This window comes from Asterias rubens, chromosome 4 (genome assembly GCF_902459465.1).
Source record: "Asterias rubens chromosome 4, eAstRub1.3, whole genome shotgun sequence".
Classification (NCBI taxonomy): Eukaryota; Metazoa; Echinodermata; class Asteroidea; order Forcipulatida; family Asteriidae; genus Asterias; species Asterias rubens.
This window is the reverse complement of record NC_047065.1, coordinates 8,552,888-8,572,174: the sequence shown is the minus strand read 5'-3', so window position 1 is coordinate 8,572,174 and position 19,287 is coordinate 8,552,888. Positions and strand designations below refer to the sequence as shown.

The 19,287-nt window shown below is 39.3% G+C and overlaps 1 protein-coding gene across 1 annotated transcript in view; it reads left to right on the top strand.

Annotated features, from left to right (window-relative positions):
- The window catches only part of LOC117288895 (rotatin-like), a 99,897-nt gene that overhangs the window by 989 nt on the left and 79,621 nt on the right, over positions 1-19,287 (top strand). The window contains exons 2-11 of the mRNA XM_033769765.1: positions 4,386-4,573; positions 5,541-5,733; positions 6,608-6,760; positions 8,095-8,176; positions 10,441-10,555; positions 12,667-12,817; positions 14,286-14,448; positions 15,633-15,894; positions 16,637-16,828; positions 18,700-18,912. Of these exons, the coding sequence (XP_033625656.1) occupies positions 4,386-4,573; positions 5,541-5,733; positions 6,608-6,760; positions 8,095-8,176; positions 10,441-10,555; positions 12,667-12,817; positions 14,286-14,448; positions 15,633-15,894; positions 16,637-16,828; positions 18,700-18,912 (1,712 nt within the window). The remainder of the gene's footprint in view (positions 1-4,385; positions 4,574-5,540; positions 5,734-6,607; positions 6,761-8,094; positions 8,177-10,440; positions 10,556-12,666; positions 12,818-14,285; positions 14,449-15,632; positions 15,895-16,636; positions 16,829-18,699; positions 18,913-19,287) is intronic.

The window sequence follows — 19,287 nt, the reverse complement described above, 5'->3', positions numbered from 1 at the left end:
TGGGGGCGACATTGCTAGGGGGCGACATTGTTTGGGGCGACTTTGCAGGGGGCGACTTCGTTGGTGGCGAGCTTGCTAGGTGGCGAGATGACCAGCCCCCATCTGATCGTATCGTCGGATGCACTACTTGTGTTGGGGGATCGCACGGGTCCTACTACTTGCCGTCAACTCGCCGTCAACTCACTTGCGCCATCAACTCGCCGTCAACTCCTCCAATATACATTTAAAATCCACAAAAGAAGCATAGAACTGTAAAGTATCAGCTCAAAGAGAATTTGCGTAAGTTTTAGGTCATATTTAATTATATTTCGGAATAAAAATTGATTGTTTTTTTTCTCATGAAAAAATTATCTCGAAGCAGCAGAACTGTCGGACGCCATCTTGCTTTTTCACATCGATTAGTCTTGGCCCAAGATGTCAATGATTGGTACTTTTTTTATCAACACAAAGTCGTTTTTAAACTTTTTGTGAATGAATTTTACCGAAAACCATGAGAAATATGAAGTTTAGCCCAGACTTACGCTTCCGTGCCCCTTTTATAGATTTTTCATGTAAATTTAATGAGTTGACGGCACGAGAATGAGTTGACGGCGAGTTGACGGCAAGTCGGCGAGTTGACGGCAAGTAGTAGGACCGGGTCGCACTAAATACCAACAACTCACGACCCCTCACGACAACTCACGACAAAATTTTTTAAATGCACTTTAACAAAACATATAAGTCAACCGTTAAATATATGCACAAGAGTCTATTAGGCCCCTATGCATCTAAATCACTTTCAAACTGTTGAAATATTTGTATTTTTAACTGTCAAAAAGGTGTTTTTTTACCCCGAATTTAGTAGCAAACAGAAATATTCGCTATGTTGTCTGTCAACGTACTTGGATGATCCTATTACACCGCAGGGGGCAAGGGTAATTTCTGAGGGCGGAGATGTATTTTTTCTTTCTTGTGTGTAACTAACTTACTAAGCCGACACTGGTGGAATTTGAAGTTTAACGGGAAGGTTTAAATATAATATTTTATGGGGACTATGATTGGCACATAAAATGGTAAAATAATCATTTTGCACATTGTATCACCCCTGCGGTGTAATGGAGTCAACCAAGTACCTCGAAACTCGAAAGACAACATGGCGGATATTTCCGTTCGTTACTAAATTCGAGGTAAAAAACACTTTTTGTACACTTAAAAATACAATTTTTTCAACAGTTTGAAAGTGATTTGGGTGCATATGACTCTTGTGCATATATTTAACAGTTGACTTATGTTCAAATGTTCTGTAAAAGTGCATTTAAAAATTGTTGTCGTGAGTTGTCGTGAGGGGTCGTGAGTTGTCGGTATGTGTGTTGTGTCCAAGGGCCTTGGCCACACAAGTGTGGCTAATGTTGTTGCTTAGTTGCAAAAACGTACATAACCTTTTCGAAACTACTTTTTACTATGGAATGTATGTTTTCGACCCCCAACTTTAAATTGTTTCCCATTTACCGCGAGACTGTGCAAGGCTCCACCGACGGCGCAGTTACACTAACTTAGTACACTTTCAGAAGCTCTCCTGAGTGTTTAGTTAGCCCCACTTGTGTGTGGCCAGCCTTGGCCAAACAAGTGGGGTGTTTACTCACCGATGTCGCCGTCAGTCACTTTGTACCAAAGTCACTTCGTACCCAAAACAGTTGGTACCCAAATTGTCGCTTCGTACCCCAATTGTCTGGCCTTCTTTATTTTCTTTCGTGTGGACATTGACAACCCTGATTATATTTTACGATAATTAAATGTTCCTTACTAATTTTGGAAAAAAAAGTATAAGAATTAATATTGGTGAATTAGTGTTTTCACTTTGACGCAATTTTCTCATGGAGCCATAGGCTCCGTTTTTGACTTGTCCGATGGAGAATGGCATGCATTGACGACATATTCCCCCCCCCCCCAACGAGGAGGGTTAAGTTATCGCCACTAATTTTACACGAGCTTTTCAATCCTGTGTAAATTACTATGTTTTTTTTAAGCCCTCCTAAAAAAGGAATGTTTTATTTGCTGATAACCAGTGCTGATATCAAAAACGATCCCCAACTTTGGTTTAAAAAAAAAACCTTTAGAAAGTTTGTTTCAAATCGTTTCTTTTGTCTCAACTCCATGGTCTCAACAACCGTACAATTCATTCAGTATGACGTGACTTGGGTATGAAGGGACTTGGGTACGAAGGTGCTTGGGTACGAAGTGACTTGGGTACGAAGTGAATGGGTATGAAGTGACTTGGGTACAAAGTGACCAACATTCTTACTCACGCGTCTGTCTTTTCGTCTCTTCGTCTGTTTTGTTTTTATTATTTTCAATCATGCTGAGCATAAAGTTTCCTGAAGAGACATAAACACAGGCCTGTCCTATCAGTGTCATGCAGTTTTTGTAGGTCTAGTCCTGGTAGGTGAGCCGGTGCCACTGCACTGACTTCCTGGGTATAAAGCTTCTTTACATTCCGATCAAAGATTTGACAAAAAAATTCTTAATTTTTTACCCAATTTCAGAAGTTGAGATTTCGTTCACATGTTGTTATGTTGATCATGTACCAATTGATAGTGTGAGCTCATAGTACAGTACCACAATTGACATTATCTCGGGTGCAATCTATGAATAATTATGACCTTTTTTAAGTGCAAGCAAATTATTATGTGCACACAAAAAAAGCAGGAAGTAAACAAAGTTTGTGGGGTAAAAAAATTGCAGCTTGCTCGCTTTAAAAAAGGGCTGTCACATCTCGTGTGCTGGTTCCTACTACTTGAAATCGCTGTCAACTGGTTTGGTGCTGTCAACTCACTTCAACTCCTCAAATACATTAGAAACCCACAAGGAGGCATGGCTAATAAAAGAGAATATTCATAAGTTTTAGGTTAAATTTCGGTTATAAAAATTGAGTTTTTTATTCTTGTGAAAAAAAAAAACCCCAAACTTCGTTTTTGAAAGGGCAAGGGCACCAAGGCATTTTCTTCTTGGTAAAGGGCACCCTATGATGAAATTGCAAATTTGTACTGGAGCATTTCAAGGGCACCAAGGCAATGACCAGGGGACACGGAGGCAATCGCCTTTGTTGCCTCCGTGAAGTATCAGGCCTGGGTACCTAGTATACTACTTACTGCGCTTCGTGTAAATTGCTCGTTGACGGCAAATAGTAGGACCGCCAGTGATCAGGCAAGGAAGTGTTTACAGGCAAGTCTGTTCACAACGTGGCTATGGGAGATGTCAATTTTAAATTTTCTTTTCATTAAATTAATTGGGGCCCTTGGGCGGGCCCTGGGCCACACTGTGAGGGAAAGGGTGCCCAAGCTACATTCGCCCAGCTCAGTCCTTTGACAAAACCGGCTCTGCCTACTTGTGTTTTTCCACCCGCTGCGCAGTGGTAACTGCAAAAACCGGGGACAGCCCTGCAAAGCCATTATTTATGAAGGAAAAATGGTAGAATCTAAAAGACTCCCTATTATAAGGAAAACATATGTAAGGGACAAGTTTCAGTGATGAACTATACATAAATTTCAGTCAGGCCCTTCAAAATGAATGATAATAGTGGCTTCTTATTTATAGCGCTCAAATCCGTCAGAGACGCTCAGGGCGCCCCAATATTATTACCCAAGGTCACTGGCCCATTTATTTGTTTCTTTAACCATCTCAGCACCCTGGGAGTATACATCCTGTGCTGCCCTGGGAGTATACAGCCTGTGCTGCCCTGGGAGTATACAGCCTGTGCTGCCCTGGGAGTATACAGCCTGTGCTGCCCTGGGAGTATACAGCCTGTGCTGCCCTGGGAGTATACAGCCTGTGCTGCCCTGGGAGTATACAGCCTGTGCTGCCCTGGGAGTATACAGCCTGTGCTGCCCTGGGAGTATACAGCCTGTGCTGCCCTGGGAGTATACAGCCTGTGCTGCCCTGTGAGTATACAGCCTGTGCTGCCCTGGGAGTATACAGCCTGTGCTGCCCTGGGAGTATACAGCCTGTGCTGCCAAGTACATAGTGTACTTAGCTATTTAAACCAATCACAAGAACAATCTCTGCCCTCAAAGAAACCCATTTTACCCCTGGGTGGAGAAAAGCACTTTCATTTTAGTCTTGTTTTCAACATCTATGCTCTCAAGGACACAAGTGTCATGACTGGGATTCAAACCCATACCCTGATGACTTAGCCACCAGAACTTGAATTTACGCTCGATAACCACATCATGTCACCCAAACCATTTCTCAAATGAGCCAGATCTACTTTAAAGCATCAAGCAGGTGGAGCAGTCACTAAAATGATGCAGCCTCGTTCATTTTAAACAGTAAAATTTAATCATAAAGAAAACAGGGTTAAAAAAGGTCTGATGTTAACTTTAAACCAAGTCAATTGCCTTTTCCCTCAGGACACAAGTTAGAGGAGATTCGTGTGAGGGCATTGCAGAATATCTGGAGTAAATTGGAGCATGGGTTAATCTGTGAAGCGGATCTCGTTCAGGAAAGGATTTTACATATAAATCTGTTAGAATGGTTTAATCACAATCACTGCCCGAATAAAGAAGAGGTACTCAAACTCATCAAGCGACTAAGTAAGGTATGTGAGATCTCTGCACTATTCTGCTTTAAAAAATTAAAATGTAGCATTAGATTTGTCCCTGTTTCGGTCTACCGGTATGTTTTAAGCACCCCCTGTTGATAAAAGTTACTTCATTTTTTTCTGTGTGACTTTCTAACTGCTTCAGTTTCTGGTTGTACTTACTATAAATAAGGGAATCAATGTGTGGTGAATCGGTTTTCAACTAGTGGTTTAAACCCGCCGAGGCCTGGTTCTTGATAATTTTACTGAGCGAAGTTGAGGTAAATTATCAAGAACCAGGCCTCGGGGGGGTTCAAACCACTAGTTGAAAACCAATTCAACACACTTTGATTCCCATTCATAAATACATTTCCGGTCAACAAACATCAACACTTTTTGTCAAAAACTAAAAAAAAAAAAATAATAATAATTGTTCATTGATTTCTTTCAACACATTACCTTCCCAGCTATGAAATGGTAAGGCCCTCGGGTAAACAACTCCTTATAAGGAGATTGCTCTGCGCATTACACGTATCGTGTGATGTGGCACAACTGTCCCGGCCGTTGCTCTCAACCAATAGTAATGAAGAAACTGTCTTATAAGCACAGGTGCAAGCTCAAGTGTCGCGCCCATGTTTCTACCCTTTTTACTGGTCATTATCAAAGGTTTAAACACCCCCACGTGAAGCGCTCTCCACCAATAGGAAGAGCGAAACTGTCTTAGTGGTCCAATGTTTGATCCAAATAACGCATCCCTGCACTTCACTCAATAAAATTTTGCTTGATTACATGTTTGCTGGAAAATGTTGTAAATTGCCAAAATCTGTCAATTGTAATGTCAATGTTACAACTGCACAAGGCAAGCTGCTCTAGTTTTCCTGCATCACTGAAGGAAGATGTCAGTTGACAAGAGATGCACTTGTACATGACTGGTACTCATCTAGACTATGCGTTATCAACACACCTATTTGAATCTTATTAACAGCATGGGTCATCAGTCAAGCAGTTTCTGGAGATTGGAGGGCCTAGTTTCTTATCCAAACTTCGAGCAGATACTGATGATTCTCTGAAGTCAATCATTGATGACATCTTGGACAATCTACTCAGTTTACCAAATCAAGAGGAAGCACCACATACAACAGAATGTATCTATCAACATCAGCAGGCACACAACAATGGTATTGTAGTGTTAACCCCACCTCCCTCCCACCCCTCAAAAATAAAAAATAAAATATCCCCTCGGAAATAATAGAACAAAATATCTATTAAAGGGAAGGTACACGTTTGGTAATTACTCAAAACAATTATCTTAAAATTTAAAAACTGACTTGGTAATGAGCATTGGAGAGCTGTTGATAGTATAAAACATTTTGGGAAACGACTCCCATTGCAGTTTTTGAGAAAGAGGTAAGACTTCTAGCTAGGAGTCTTTTATTCTTTTCTGAAAGCACACAAATTCGTCCAACAAGGGTGTTTTTTCTTTCATTATTTTCTCGCAACTTCGATGACCGATTGAGCCCAAATTTTCACAGACTTGTTATTTTATGGTTATGATGGGATAAACCAAGTGAGAAGACTGGTCTTTGACAATTACCGATAGTGTACCTTCCCTCCACCCGTCCAATTTGAACACTAGATTGCCTTTGATTGGGAGGTACTGATTACATACTGTACTACATGTACCAATACCCATCAAATGTCTAATAAACATGTTTTGGCTTGAAATTTCCACTCGGCGGTAGAAACATTGGATACATGTATGTGTTTTTAAATTAAATAATTGATAGAATGAAGTGCAATCTTTGAGCACATCAAATTGTATACTACATGTGTACATGGATTTTTCCGCATTCAGTACCAGTGACAAATGTGTTTTTGTAGTTACATATACAAAGTTATTATCAAATGCAAAAGTTCTATGATTTGTGATCATTGATGGTTCGATCAGATTTAATATTGAAGCAGACATTTATAATTCTAGACGTGACAAAAATTATAATTTGAAAGCTTTGGTTCCAAGTTATCTGAGAACATGTCATGTGATTTCTATAGAGTCTGGATGTAAACCGGTCCCGCATGAGATGAACAGGCCATCAGTTGCAGAACAGAGTACATCACAACTGCCTCAGCAATATGGCTATTTCAAAAATGGCACCAAAGTCAATGTTCAGCACACAACTGGATACAGTAATTCAGTTAGTACTGGTAGGTCAATATACCATTATTGCACGCTGTGATGGGGTCCATGTATTTTGTACACCCGAGGGGGAAAATGGCACACGAGGCGAAGCCGAGGGTGCCATTTGTCCCTAAGGGTGTACAAAACCCTTGGACTTGGTCACAGTGTGCAACAATTGTTTTGTTATACCTTGGTGACATTTTTATTCCTCTTCTCGAAGTTCTGTCTGTTGTCAACTTCAAACATCCAACAGAGTATGCATAGTTTAATAAGCAGACGAACAGTTGTACAAATGAGAAACGATTTTTCACTGTTCCCTTGAACCCGCAGCTGTTGTGTACAAAGCGCTGGAAATTGATAAACGGTGGGAGTGATCAAATTAATGCACATCGTTAAACAAAAACGTATGTACCATGGCTAATGATGAGCGCTACGCATAACGCCTAGGGCACATCCTTAGCCATGGTATCACATCACATGATTGGTTGTCGACCAATCAAACATCACAATTTGTTACTGAGCTATAACAGACTTTATAACACCCCTTACAAATATTTGGCCTTTTCATTGGTTTAGAGCGCGTCACATGATATGTCTTGGTTTTACTAGACGGCGGCTGTGTGATAGTGCATCGTTTTCTGTGTGATAGTGCATCATTTGCGGTGTGGAAGTCCGACGACTATCACACGGCGTGCAGTACCCAGACGTCTTTTTACCCACCTCGAACCCAATCAGTTGTGCATCTGTGTATCTGAAATGCGCGTACGAACGTTACGTGAACGAAGATGATAAATAGTCTGTTGGGGTGTTATAAAACAAATATTGACTGCTTTAACTCGTGCTATGGTTAAAACTACGACTCCTTCACTGATCCCTGAACTGTTCCATTTTCCCTCGGCTGCACCTCAGGGGATCACCTCGGGAGTCGTAGTTTTAACCAAAGCACTCGAAGCAGTCAATATTTGTATATAGGATACACTAATTCAGTTAGTACAGTAATTCATAAATATGGGTACATGGTATTTTTTTCTTGAACTTTCAAAGTAATTTTGATTTTGAGAACAACCTAGTCACAAACCCTGACTACACTAAATGTTAAAGTGAAAAAAAAAAAATATTCTCATAAAATGAATTGTTTTGTCTTTTTCCCTTTGAGGAATGGATGGATTATCCGGGGCATAGTTAGCCAGTCAATGCACCACTACCAAATAGAGGATGTTGTGAAGTTGATCCTAGTGTTTGTTTAAACGTCCATCGCTGTTCAGTTTGGAAAAGTTTGACAGAAAAAGAGTACATCAGATGTGAAGTGTTTAAGACTTGTTATTAACCTCAATTTCCCCTTTTTTGGTTAATGTTGTAGGTATTAAAGGTTTGAAGTTTTCTACATTTCCTTGGCTTGCTTTAACCCCCACTGACAGACATGTGTTGATATCAACCAACAGGTATGTCCAGATAGTCCACTTTTTATTCTAACAAATCTGTATCTGTAATAAGGATAACTTTTTGGCCATTCTACTTGTAATTTATCATTGTTGAGGGTCATGGGTATGACATACATGTAATGCAATGGAATGTTGATGTCATTGTGCGCCCTGTTACAATGGCCACTGTGTATTGTTTCATTTTATTGACATCCGTCAGCTTTAGAAATAAGTGGGTCTACAATCGCAGCTTTTGTAAGAAACTTTCTTTTTGCACTTGGAGCTGAAAAATTCATCTCCCCTAAAACCCAATTGCTCAAACTGAATCAGGGGAAGGCATGCTGTTTTAATGAGTGGTCTTTACCAGTGGTTGTATACAGAAAGATGCCAGGACACAGTTGTTGCACGCTGTGATGGGGTCCATGGCGTTTTGTACACCCGAGGGGAAAGGCGAAGCCGAGGGTGCCATTTTCACTGCCATTTGTTCTCGACCAATCAAACTTCACAGTTTGTTACTGAAGCCGAGGGTGCCATTTTCACTGCCATTTGTTCTCGACCAATCAAACTTCACAGTTTGTTACTGAAGCCGAGGGTGCCATTTTCACTGCCATTTGTTCTCGACCAATCAAACTTCACAGTTTGTTACTGAGGCATAACAATTGTATTTCAATGCCATTCAACAGTTTTAATACAGTTTGACATGACGGCTCATTTGGCTTGATGCCCTTCTTAGTTGGCCTCAATGCCCCTTCCAACAATGTACAATGTTCTGCCTGCCCGGTTTGGAAGATAACCTCTTTGATGCAAAACGTATGGGAAATCGATTGCCAATCAACTACCAAATATTATGTCTGGAGCCAACTGTAAGTTTCGGGCAGTTTAGATCGTTTCCCAATGTAGAGTAACCCATGCCTTCTACGGGCTGCCTTAAAGACATTGGACACTATTGGTTACTGTCAAAGACCAGTCTTCTCACTTGGTGTATCTCAACATATATGTTGCATAAAATAACAAACCTGAGAAAATTTGAGCTTAATCGGTCGTCGAAGTTGGGAGATAATAATGAAAGAAAAAACACCCTTGTCACACGAAGTTGCGTGCATTTAGATGGTTGATTTCGAGACCTCAAGTTCTAAACTTGAGGTCTCAAAATCGGATTCGTGGAAAATTACTTCTTTCTCAAAAACTATGTCACTTCAGAGGTGCTGTTTCTCACAATGTTTAATAATACTATCAACCTCTCCCCATTACACGTAATCAAGAAAGGTTTTATGATGATAATTATTTTGAGTAATTGCCAATAGTGTCCACTGCCTTTAAAAAAAAAGTTACATTGTAAATTGGAAAGTGTTCCAGTTTCAAAATGCCAAAGACCTGGGGGAAAGGGTTAAGGTCTCAAAGTAATACATGTGTGTGACCATTTAGCCAAGTTTACCCACGCACACAGTATTAAACATAGCGCCATGGAGGAGTGCCTCACTGTGCCAGGAAATCCAATCCATTTTCGGCCGAACCCTAAAATCAATGTATTAACTGTACATGTAAGTGTGATTATTTTCTTGTGTACAAGTTGAGTTTATTTGGTAGAGAATGAAATTATCTTTTGAATGATTTGTTTGACTTACCAAATTCAAGCTTTCAGGTTGGAAACATGAGAGATATTAACAAAAAATTAAAAACAATGTTTGCGTATTGGGTGAAGGTTTGTTTACATGAAAAGTTGTGCACACAAGTCTCACTTGTATTGTCGTCTGAAAGGAAAACAAACCTTCAAAAGTGATTGAAAATAATCACATCAAACCTTTAGAAATACCTCTATTTTGCTGTATGCAATGCAAGTCGCCAGACACACACGGCCTTCAAGGTGTTGGCTACCATTTTTTTCCCCAGGGGCCTTTGCCATAGGTAATCCTAGGGTTGAAACAGGGTTACCCTCTTTACAGTCCTCAGGGATGTATGCTTGGGTATCATCAATCAGAAGCCTGGCTGGTAGAGCAGAAAGCACTACCTTCCCAACTTTACTTTACATAGCAAGTGTCACGACCGGACTCAAACCCACACTCTGCTGATCAAATACCAGAGCTTGAGTCCGGTGCTCTTAACTGCTAAGGCCATGACAAGCCCACAGATAATTTCTGTACCTAAAACCTTTAGTAAAGTTCTTTCAAATCACGATATTCCGTGTGTAAAAAAACCCCAGTAGGTTTGTCGCGAAACAATAAATTGAAGCAATGGTATGCTGTGTTGTATTATTCAAAGTTTTCACATTATTTACTCCCCATTAGTTCACTATGTAGTCCAAGACCAAGTCTGGTGCTTACTTCATGTGAATTCGTCAGTGATGTGGTTCTTCAAGACTTTCCAGCTGAGATTTTCCTACAGAGGCCAAGCATCGCTAAGGTTTGTGTTTTGTTTCATTGCTTGCTTTTGCTGTCACAGTGATTTTAAGTTTCTTTATTATTTTTTCCACAAATACGGAGAATTAAATCAAAAATCATGCTAAGGGTCTGCGTAACTTTTGTAGGACAAAAAACACAATGTCCACAGATTTACACTAAACTTACACAGTTTGAAGATGGTGATAGTAGAAAGCTTCCCTGAAAATATTACGTGCTGAGGTGCTGTACTTTTTCGGAAATGAGTAAAACATTGTCATGAAAATAATTTTCGTCTCATGAGACGAAAACTATTTTAATCATTTACAAACGTATTTTCATGACATTTTTTACTCATTTCTCAAAAACTACAGCACCTCAGTAAGTAATATTTGAGGGAAGCTTTCCACTATCATTATCTTTAAACCCTGTAAGTTTAATGTAAGTCTATGGACATTTGGAAAAAGTACCCAAATCCTTTAAAGTGTTTTCAATTTCCTACAGTTTAAGTAGGATTTGAAATTTGCATGGTGGCAATACGATCAGGAAAGGCTCTAATCGTCTTCTTTGGGCATCTTTTGACATGTGGGCGTGTCATGGCCTTAGCAGTTCAGATCGTCTTCTTGATTGTCTTCTGGGTTCTTCTGCCAGAAGACGATCAGAGCATACTGATCAAAACGTTGAGCTGAACCCAACGGTTCTTTTCAGAACCACCCCTACTCATTTAGAGATTACCATTGAGAGATAGTCGTTACACGGTGGTACCGCAAACCTTTCCTTCTATAGTTCGTTTAGCATTATAGTTTTATCCTTGAAGCAAATGACAAGAATCTACTTGGATGTCATAATGAGTAACAAAATAATTTTGAGTGTTGTACTCATGCAATGGATAGACAAAGGATGGGATGAAAATGCACATTGAATAGTATAAGAATGCAAGGCTTGAGATGTACAAGTAGGCCATGTGGTGGTTTTGAATAATCAATTGCGCTTGACCAACAATCCTCCAATCAAATGACAATACTTCTATTCATACAATATAGTACAAGTAGATTGACGCATTTACAAATGAGCTGCTACTCGGGGATACCAGTTAAATTTATTCCTCCGTTTTACAGTACATTACCAATTGTTGCACGCTGTGACGGGGTCCATGGCGTTTTGTACACCCGAGGGTGCCATTTGCCACTGAGGGTGTCACAGCGTGCAACAATTGTTTTGTTATACCTTGGTAACATTGTTATTCCTCTTCTCAAAGTTCTGTTGTCATCTTCAAACATTATTAAGACGAAGCAATGCATAGTTTAATAAAGGGAATCAATGTGTGGTGAAGAGGTTTTCCACTAGTGGTTTAATCCCAACGAGGCCTGGTTCTTGATAATTTTACCGAGACGAAGTCGAAGTAAATTATCAAGATGGCCTCGGGGGGTTTAAACCACTAGTTGAAAACCGCTTCAACACCATTTGATTGCCATTCATAAATACCTTTTCGGTCAAAAACATCAACATTTTTTGGTCAAAAAGTAAAATAAATGCAAAAATTATAAATGATCAATGATTTCTTTCAACACAACACCCCTCCAGCTATGAAATGGTAGAGCCCTTCGCCATAAGCAACTCCTTATAAGGGAATGCTGTGCGCGTATCGCAAGATGTGGCACAACCGTTTCAGCCGTTGCTCTGGACCAATAGGAATGAAGAAACTGTCTTATAAGCACAGGTGCAAGCTCGCGTGTCACGCCCATGTTTCAACACTTTTTACTGGTCATAAACTAAAGGTTTATACACACCCACGTGACGTGCTTTCCACCAATAGAAACTGTCTGAGGTATTTATGAATCATGGTTTAATAAGCAGACGAACAGTTCAAATAAGAAACAATTCTTCACCTGTTCCCTCGAACCCGCATGTGTTTCGTACAGCGCTGGAAATCGACCAACGGTGGGAACGACAAGTGTACATCACTTTTCATGTTACCCGGCGCGCTGTGCATTACGTGTAGCGCGCATCTTTAGCCATGATACATGCGTATTTGTTGCACGGCACGTGATTGGTTCTCGACCAATCAAACTTCACAATTTGTACAGAGGTATAACAATTGCATTTGATGCATTTTGTGTCACAACTGAATTACAGAGTCTGATTTCCTTGGTTGGTCTGAAGCCGTTGAGTAGTGGGGACCATTCTATACCTTTGAGTGCCATGAAATGTTTGAGGGAGCTGTCATCACTTCTAATGTCAAGACATGAATTCTACCATGATCCAGCCCTCTACTGTCCCAAACAAGGTCAGTTCTGGTCAATCAATCATAATGATAATGTGTTTACAAAGGTTTTATCAAATCAAATATTGAGAGGCCCTTACATGTAAATGCTCCTTATTTGCACCTTAATTTTTTCTTTCCTTTGTTGTATTTTATAGGAGAAATTTGGAATTGTGCACTTTCTGTTTCTTAAAGCCATTATACACTTTCGATACAGAAAAGTAGAAAAAAAGTTCACAGATTTACAAATAACTTACAGGGTTTACAGAAGGTAATGGTGAAAGACTTCTCTTGAAATATTAGTCCATGTATGCTTTACTTTTTGAGATAACATTTAAACAATTATCAATTCTCCATAGCGAGAATTACGGATTTATTTTTAACACATGTCATGACACGGGGAAACGTGCGGAAACAAGAGTGGGTTTTCCCGTTATTATCCCCTGACTCCGATGACAGATTGAGCCTAAATTTTTACAGGTTTGTTATTTGATATCTAAGTTGTGATACACGAAGTGTGGGACTTGGACAATACTGTTTACCGAAAGTGTATAATGGCTTTAAGTTCTTCGTAAAAACCGAGACTTTAGAAAATTGCAAATATTTCCATTCATAATGTCAAGCAGAGTATCTCATTGCTACTAAACAAACAATTCAAAAGCTTACACTTGTAGGATATGTATGTCTTCTTCTTCAAGTGCCATGAGCGCATTCTTTAGGCAGATATTGGCACTAAACTAAGTGTTCTATGTTATTGCAGGTATAATCAACCTTGTTCCCAGGGGTGATCGATCTACGCACCATTTTTTTCCCAGCATGCCTTGCTCGATCAACCCCTGGAATTGGCCAATTAAAATGTGCTATACATGTGTATGCTAGCACATTTCAATGAGCCATTAATGAGTGTACATATTGATTATTAAATATTTTCTACGCACGCATGCATGTCTTTTGTCTTAAAGAATTGTTTTTGTTTAAATAAAAATGTGTTTGTGCCATAAAAAACGCGGGCGTGCACGCAAACTTTAAAACTACGCTCACGCACTTCTAATGCATAACCAATTTCCTGAGCCAATCACAGTGTTTCCCACTACATCACTACGAGGGGTTAGTGACGAGAGGTATCGATACGGCGCGCTGCCCATGGTAGCAAGCTACATCACTACGAGGGGTTAGTGACGAGAGGTATCGATACGGCGCGCTGCCCATGGTAGCAAGCTGAGGTATAATGCTTGTTGGCAGAACTGTGCGCCTAAGAACATTATCATGTACATGTACATGTACATGTACATGTACATGTATTTACAATTCACTTTATACAAGGACTCAAGGAAGACAATTTGTAGTTAACTCCATCTACATGCAGTCTATTTATTTCTGCATTAGGCTTTCCTTTCTGTTGCCATACAGTAGTGTACATGTACGTATAAAAAACAGACAGCTCATCACTTGTGTCACTTGAACTCTCTTATGTCTTATTATTTATTAAAAGATTTTGGATCCCGGACAACCTCATCAGCATCTTCTGGCACTGGAAGAGCATCTTGTTCAACTGGCCAATCAACTCTGAGTTCAGACTCAAGACCCTCTGTGATTGGACGAAATGAACCTCGTGTTAGAGGGGATGGAAGGGACCGAGATTCACCTAGTTCAGTGTAAGTAAACAATATTGGCCACTTTTCAAACATGAGTGCCGCATAGAAACATGTAACCTGTGCTTGCCTCTTTTAGTACACACAGCTTATGCTGACAATGAACTCTCACTGCTGATACTAGGGATTTGGACGAGAGCAACGGCTGAAACAGTTGTGCCACATCACGCGATACGCGCACAGCAATCTCCTTATAAGGAGTTGTTTACCCGAGGGCCTTACCATTTCATAGCTGGAGGGGTGTTGTGTTGAAAGAAATCAATAAACAATTATAATGTTTGCATTTATTTTACTTTTTGACCCAAAAGTGTTGATGTTTTTTTGATCCGAAAAGATAAAAACAAAATTACCAACCAAATTTCCACGTGGTTTTGAGGATAAACAAACAACAGCTGAATACAAGTAACAAGCAATATGCAACAAATGGAAATAATGGTTGGTAATCCTGTTTTCATCAAGGAAGAAATTTCATGCTAAGTAAATTTGTGTGCTTAGCAGTGCTATTAAATTGGGGCCAGGTCATGTCACTGATATTAGTGTTTCCAGATGTCTTTTTTTGACATGAGTTATTTATAATCTATTTTAAAAAACTAGTAGATTTTGGCTATTGAAGAGACAGCAGGTCAATGTCATTTGATACATATGCGGATTGTCTGCAAAGTCTACTGACTTTGACTTCACTGATGAAATTGAGACTCTTTGTGTTTTTGTTTTCAATCCAACTTCCTGTTGTTACTAAAATACAAGGTTAAACATCTTACCAGAAAGAAGAGGTGGAGATAATAGTCTCCAAGCTGCAATGGTTTCAATATAATGTGTAGGAAATGATGATACAAACCTGGAACAGACACTATGGAATGTATGTGGTGACTAAAGGCCCGGTCCCACTGCAGCGATAACGAGAACGATAACGACGCAAAGAGAACGCATTCCATTGGTTGAATGAGAGTGTGCGTATTCTGCGTGGAGCAATTTGACCAATAGAATGCGTTTTCTTTGCGTCATTGTCGTCATCATAATCGTTATCGTTATCTCTGCAGTGGGACCGGGCCTTTAGACAGAGATTATATTACCAGAAGCTTCTGTTGATACTTTGGAGCTTGGATAGCACATTCAAAACAGTATGATTACGACTAGTGCAACCTGACTCTAATTACTTATAATGGTGTGTTCATGTTTGATTGTAGGGACTCTAGTCCAATGGCTGCAGAGATATCTGCTTCTGGTTCAGAAACAGACAGTGAAGATGCAATGATGCTTCAGTTCTCACAGCTAACTCTTGCCCAGTTTTCTTGTGATGTCCTCGTTCATGTCATTCCACTACTGAAGACTGCTAATACTGAGGTACTAATGTCTGGTGTGTACCTTCTGAGAGAGGTATTGAGGTTGATTGAGATCTCTATAACAGCTGATATATGGAATGATGAATGTGCAGCAGGCAGAGCATTGGTGAGTAAGCTGATTTAGAAGTCATTCACAACTTCACTTTCAACAAAGTTTTTCAATGTTACAATTTAAGTCTTGTTTTCAACTCAAAATAGTTTTTGGTTTTATAAACAATGGCATTTGTGATCATTCCTGTAATGGTGTAGTTTACAAAGCTTCCTGGTAAATGGTGTGTTTTCTCAGTTTGAAAAGGAAGCTTTCATGAAGTAACTCTGTAACCACTGTAAACTTGGCCGGGGCAAACTTGTAACTACACGCCAGCATGACAGCCTTTTCTGCTCGCTAGTGACTATTTCCAACTCTTCTGTAGATTTATGTCATATGAATAAAAAAGTTCATATATCTTATAGTTTTTATTCGAATCTCTTTTGAATTTCCTGTTCAGCAGATGTCAATTGGGAAAGGACTTGAGTAATGCTACAGACTATCTGGATTGAATGATAGATGACCATAATGAATTTGTTTCATGGTAGTCATTTATCTTAAACTCATTAATCAGTACTTAGCTCATTCACTCATTCCACAATTATTGTTTTACTACATCAACTGCCTTTAGTAACATAACTTAACTTCGTCCTAAAATAAAATTTATTTCAGTTCAATTGGTAAGGTATAACGTTGCAGTATTTTACTCTCTGTATTAACATTGCATGTTGTAATGGAGTAGTTTGGGTAGTGTCTGTACACACATTGTGAACATAGTTAATAGCTTTAAACTTGTTAATTTTTGATTTGATTTTCACAGGTGGATAAGTTATGTGATAGTTTTGATAACCTTGGTGAAGTCCTCGAGTATCATTATCAGCTGTGCCACAATGATGACCATGAATCATCTACCATTGTTTCTAAAGATAGTTTATTTAATCACCGTCTCTCTATGATTGCCGTTCTCTCATTGGTCAAGAATCTACTGCAACATCTTGTTCCTCTAGACAAGGTAAGTTACATCCACTTTACAAATAAATAAGTTCTTGGAGTCAAACTAAGTAAAAAACACCAGTTGCAGTCAGCAGGCAAGCATAAACAGAAGTTGCCAACTCTGTAACTATAAAAACATCCGCACAATTTAGTTAAAGCCATTATACACTTTCGGTTCAGAAAAAAAAAAAAAAATTCACAGATTTACAAATAATTTACAGGGTTTACAGAAGGAAATGGTAAATGATTTCTCTTGAAATATTATTCCATGAAATGCTCTACTTTTTGAGAAAACATTAAAACAATATCAATTCTCGATAGCGAGAATTACGGATTTATTTTAAACACATGTCATGACACGGTGAAACGTGGGAAAACAAGGGTGGGTTTTCCCGTTATTTTCTCCCGACTCCGATGACCGATTAAGCCTAAATTTTCACAGGTTTGTTATTTTATATATAAGTTGTGGTACACGAAGTGTGAGCCTTGGACAATATTGTTTACCAAAAGTGTCAAATGGCTTTAAATACTTACTTTGACTAATAATGGGACCTAACCTGGCCATGTTCAGACAGCGTCTTAAAGTTAGACCTGAACTGTTTGAACTTTACGAGCAGTGGGGGTTGGTTGTAAAAATAAAACTACTTTGCGTTCAAACAGCTTGAATATAAACCCCAAATGGTGTACAAAATACACTTTCTTTCACAATTGATGACGTGTTGTGCACACGCCCATGGTCAATTGTGAGGACTTGAAACCGGATGTGGCTGGGTTTTTTTCTGTCCATACTTTGTGCTAAAAGACAATCCTGAAGTGTTTCAACCACCCTCGCAGGCAGACTTAACTAATTCAGTTTTAAACTCAATTTGTTTAAGTTTGAAGAGCCTTCAGACACACACAGTTAAAGCAGAATGATTTCTAAATAATTCGGTTTAAAACACCGACTTTAGTTCTGTGTCTGAACGACCTGACTGCCAGTGCCTAGCTGCTATTATATAACACCCAAGCAGATCCTTGCCATTTGATTGGAGGATTGTCCGTCACGTGATAGCAAATAAAAGTACCATTGCACGCTGAGTCACTCACCATGCTTTTTCGTTCCATCCATAAAGTACCTCTGCACTGCCAGCGTGCAATGGGATGTTTCAGATTGAACGAAAAAGCTGATTAAAAACATCACTGCGTACGCGCGTCTTTGGTAAGACAGCAGTGTTACTGCAAGTCATTATTATTAGTAAAATTACTAGCATTCGGCTTCTGCGTGTCTCAAAATAGCTGTACAACGCACATCGTGACTGTTGAATCCAACAGGCCGACCCAAAGAGAAACGGGTGTAATTTGTTTGCTTTGGTTTGAAAGTTGTATCTTCCAATCAAAACGACAAAGATCTACTTGGATGTTATATAAAACAAATAATGAATGTTTTTCATTCGTGCAATGGTGCGAATATGTTCATTCGTTGGAAGCTGGAATGTTCCATTCAACTCGGCTCCGCCTCGTTGAATAGAACATTTCATCTCTCAACTCATGAACATATTCGCACCATTGCACTCATAAACATGTATGTGTATAATAACCATGTGAATTCAGCTTGGATAAGTGTTTTCTTCTACTCCCTTTACTCTACTAGGCCTGTGCTGATTACAATCCAGATATTTTGTTTATGTTATTGTATTTATTAATATATAATTAAAAAAGACTCTGCTAGGGTTGAAATGCATGCCTTTATAACTATTTGTTGCATCTATACTATTGGTCCTTTGTGTTGGTAAGCAGTTTGCAATGTAGCAAATTCTACTTTCTCAATAATAGTAATATCATCATGTGCCTACGTATTCCATAGGTTACAAAACCATGTTAACTATTGATTGGAACATTGTTGTTTATTAGGCTGCTGACATCTTACCTGAAGGTTTAGCATTATCAGTGTTTAATGCTGTGACGGATGCAGGCTTGGTGCACTGTTTACCTCAAGTTAGACCAGTGCTGCTTCCATTTCTCAAGAAATGTCTACCGAGTAAACACGCCTTGTATAAGCACTCAGCTTCAGTTTGTACCTCCATGGAGAAAGCTTGCCACTTCATCCAACAGGTCGGTCAAAAGGTGAGCATGTACACAGAGATCAATGTATCCTCACTGCTGACAAAACATTGCGGTTATACTTACCTGACTTATAAACCCCTGTTCATCTACATTTCCTTCTACATGTTAATCTTTCAGCTCACCCCTCCATGGTATTGATACACTCATACATTGTAGATACAGGGGTCGACTTCACAAAGAGTTAGAACTAGTCCGAACTTAGGACTAGTCCCAGGAGATATTAAAAACTTAAAACGCCCTTACTCGAGATAAAACTAGTCTTAACTCTTTGTGAAATTCACCCCAGAACTATTTTATAATAAGGGAATCAATGTGTGGTGAAGAGGTTTTCAACTAGTGGTTTAATCCCAACGAGGCCTGGTTCTTGATAATTTT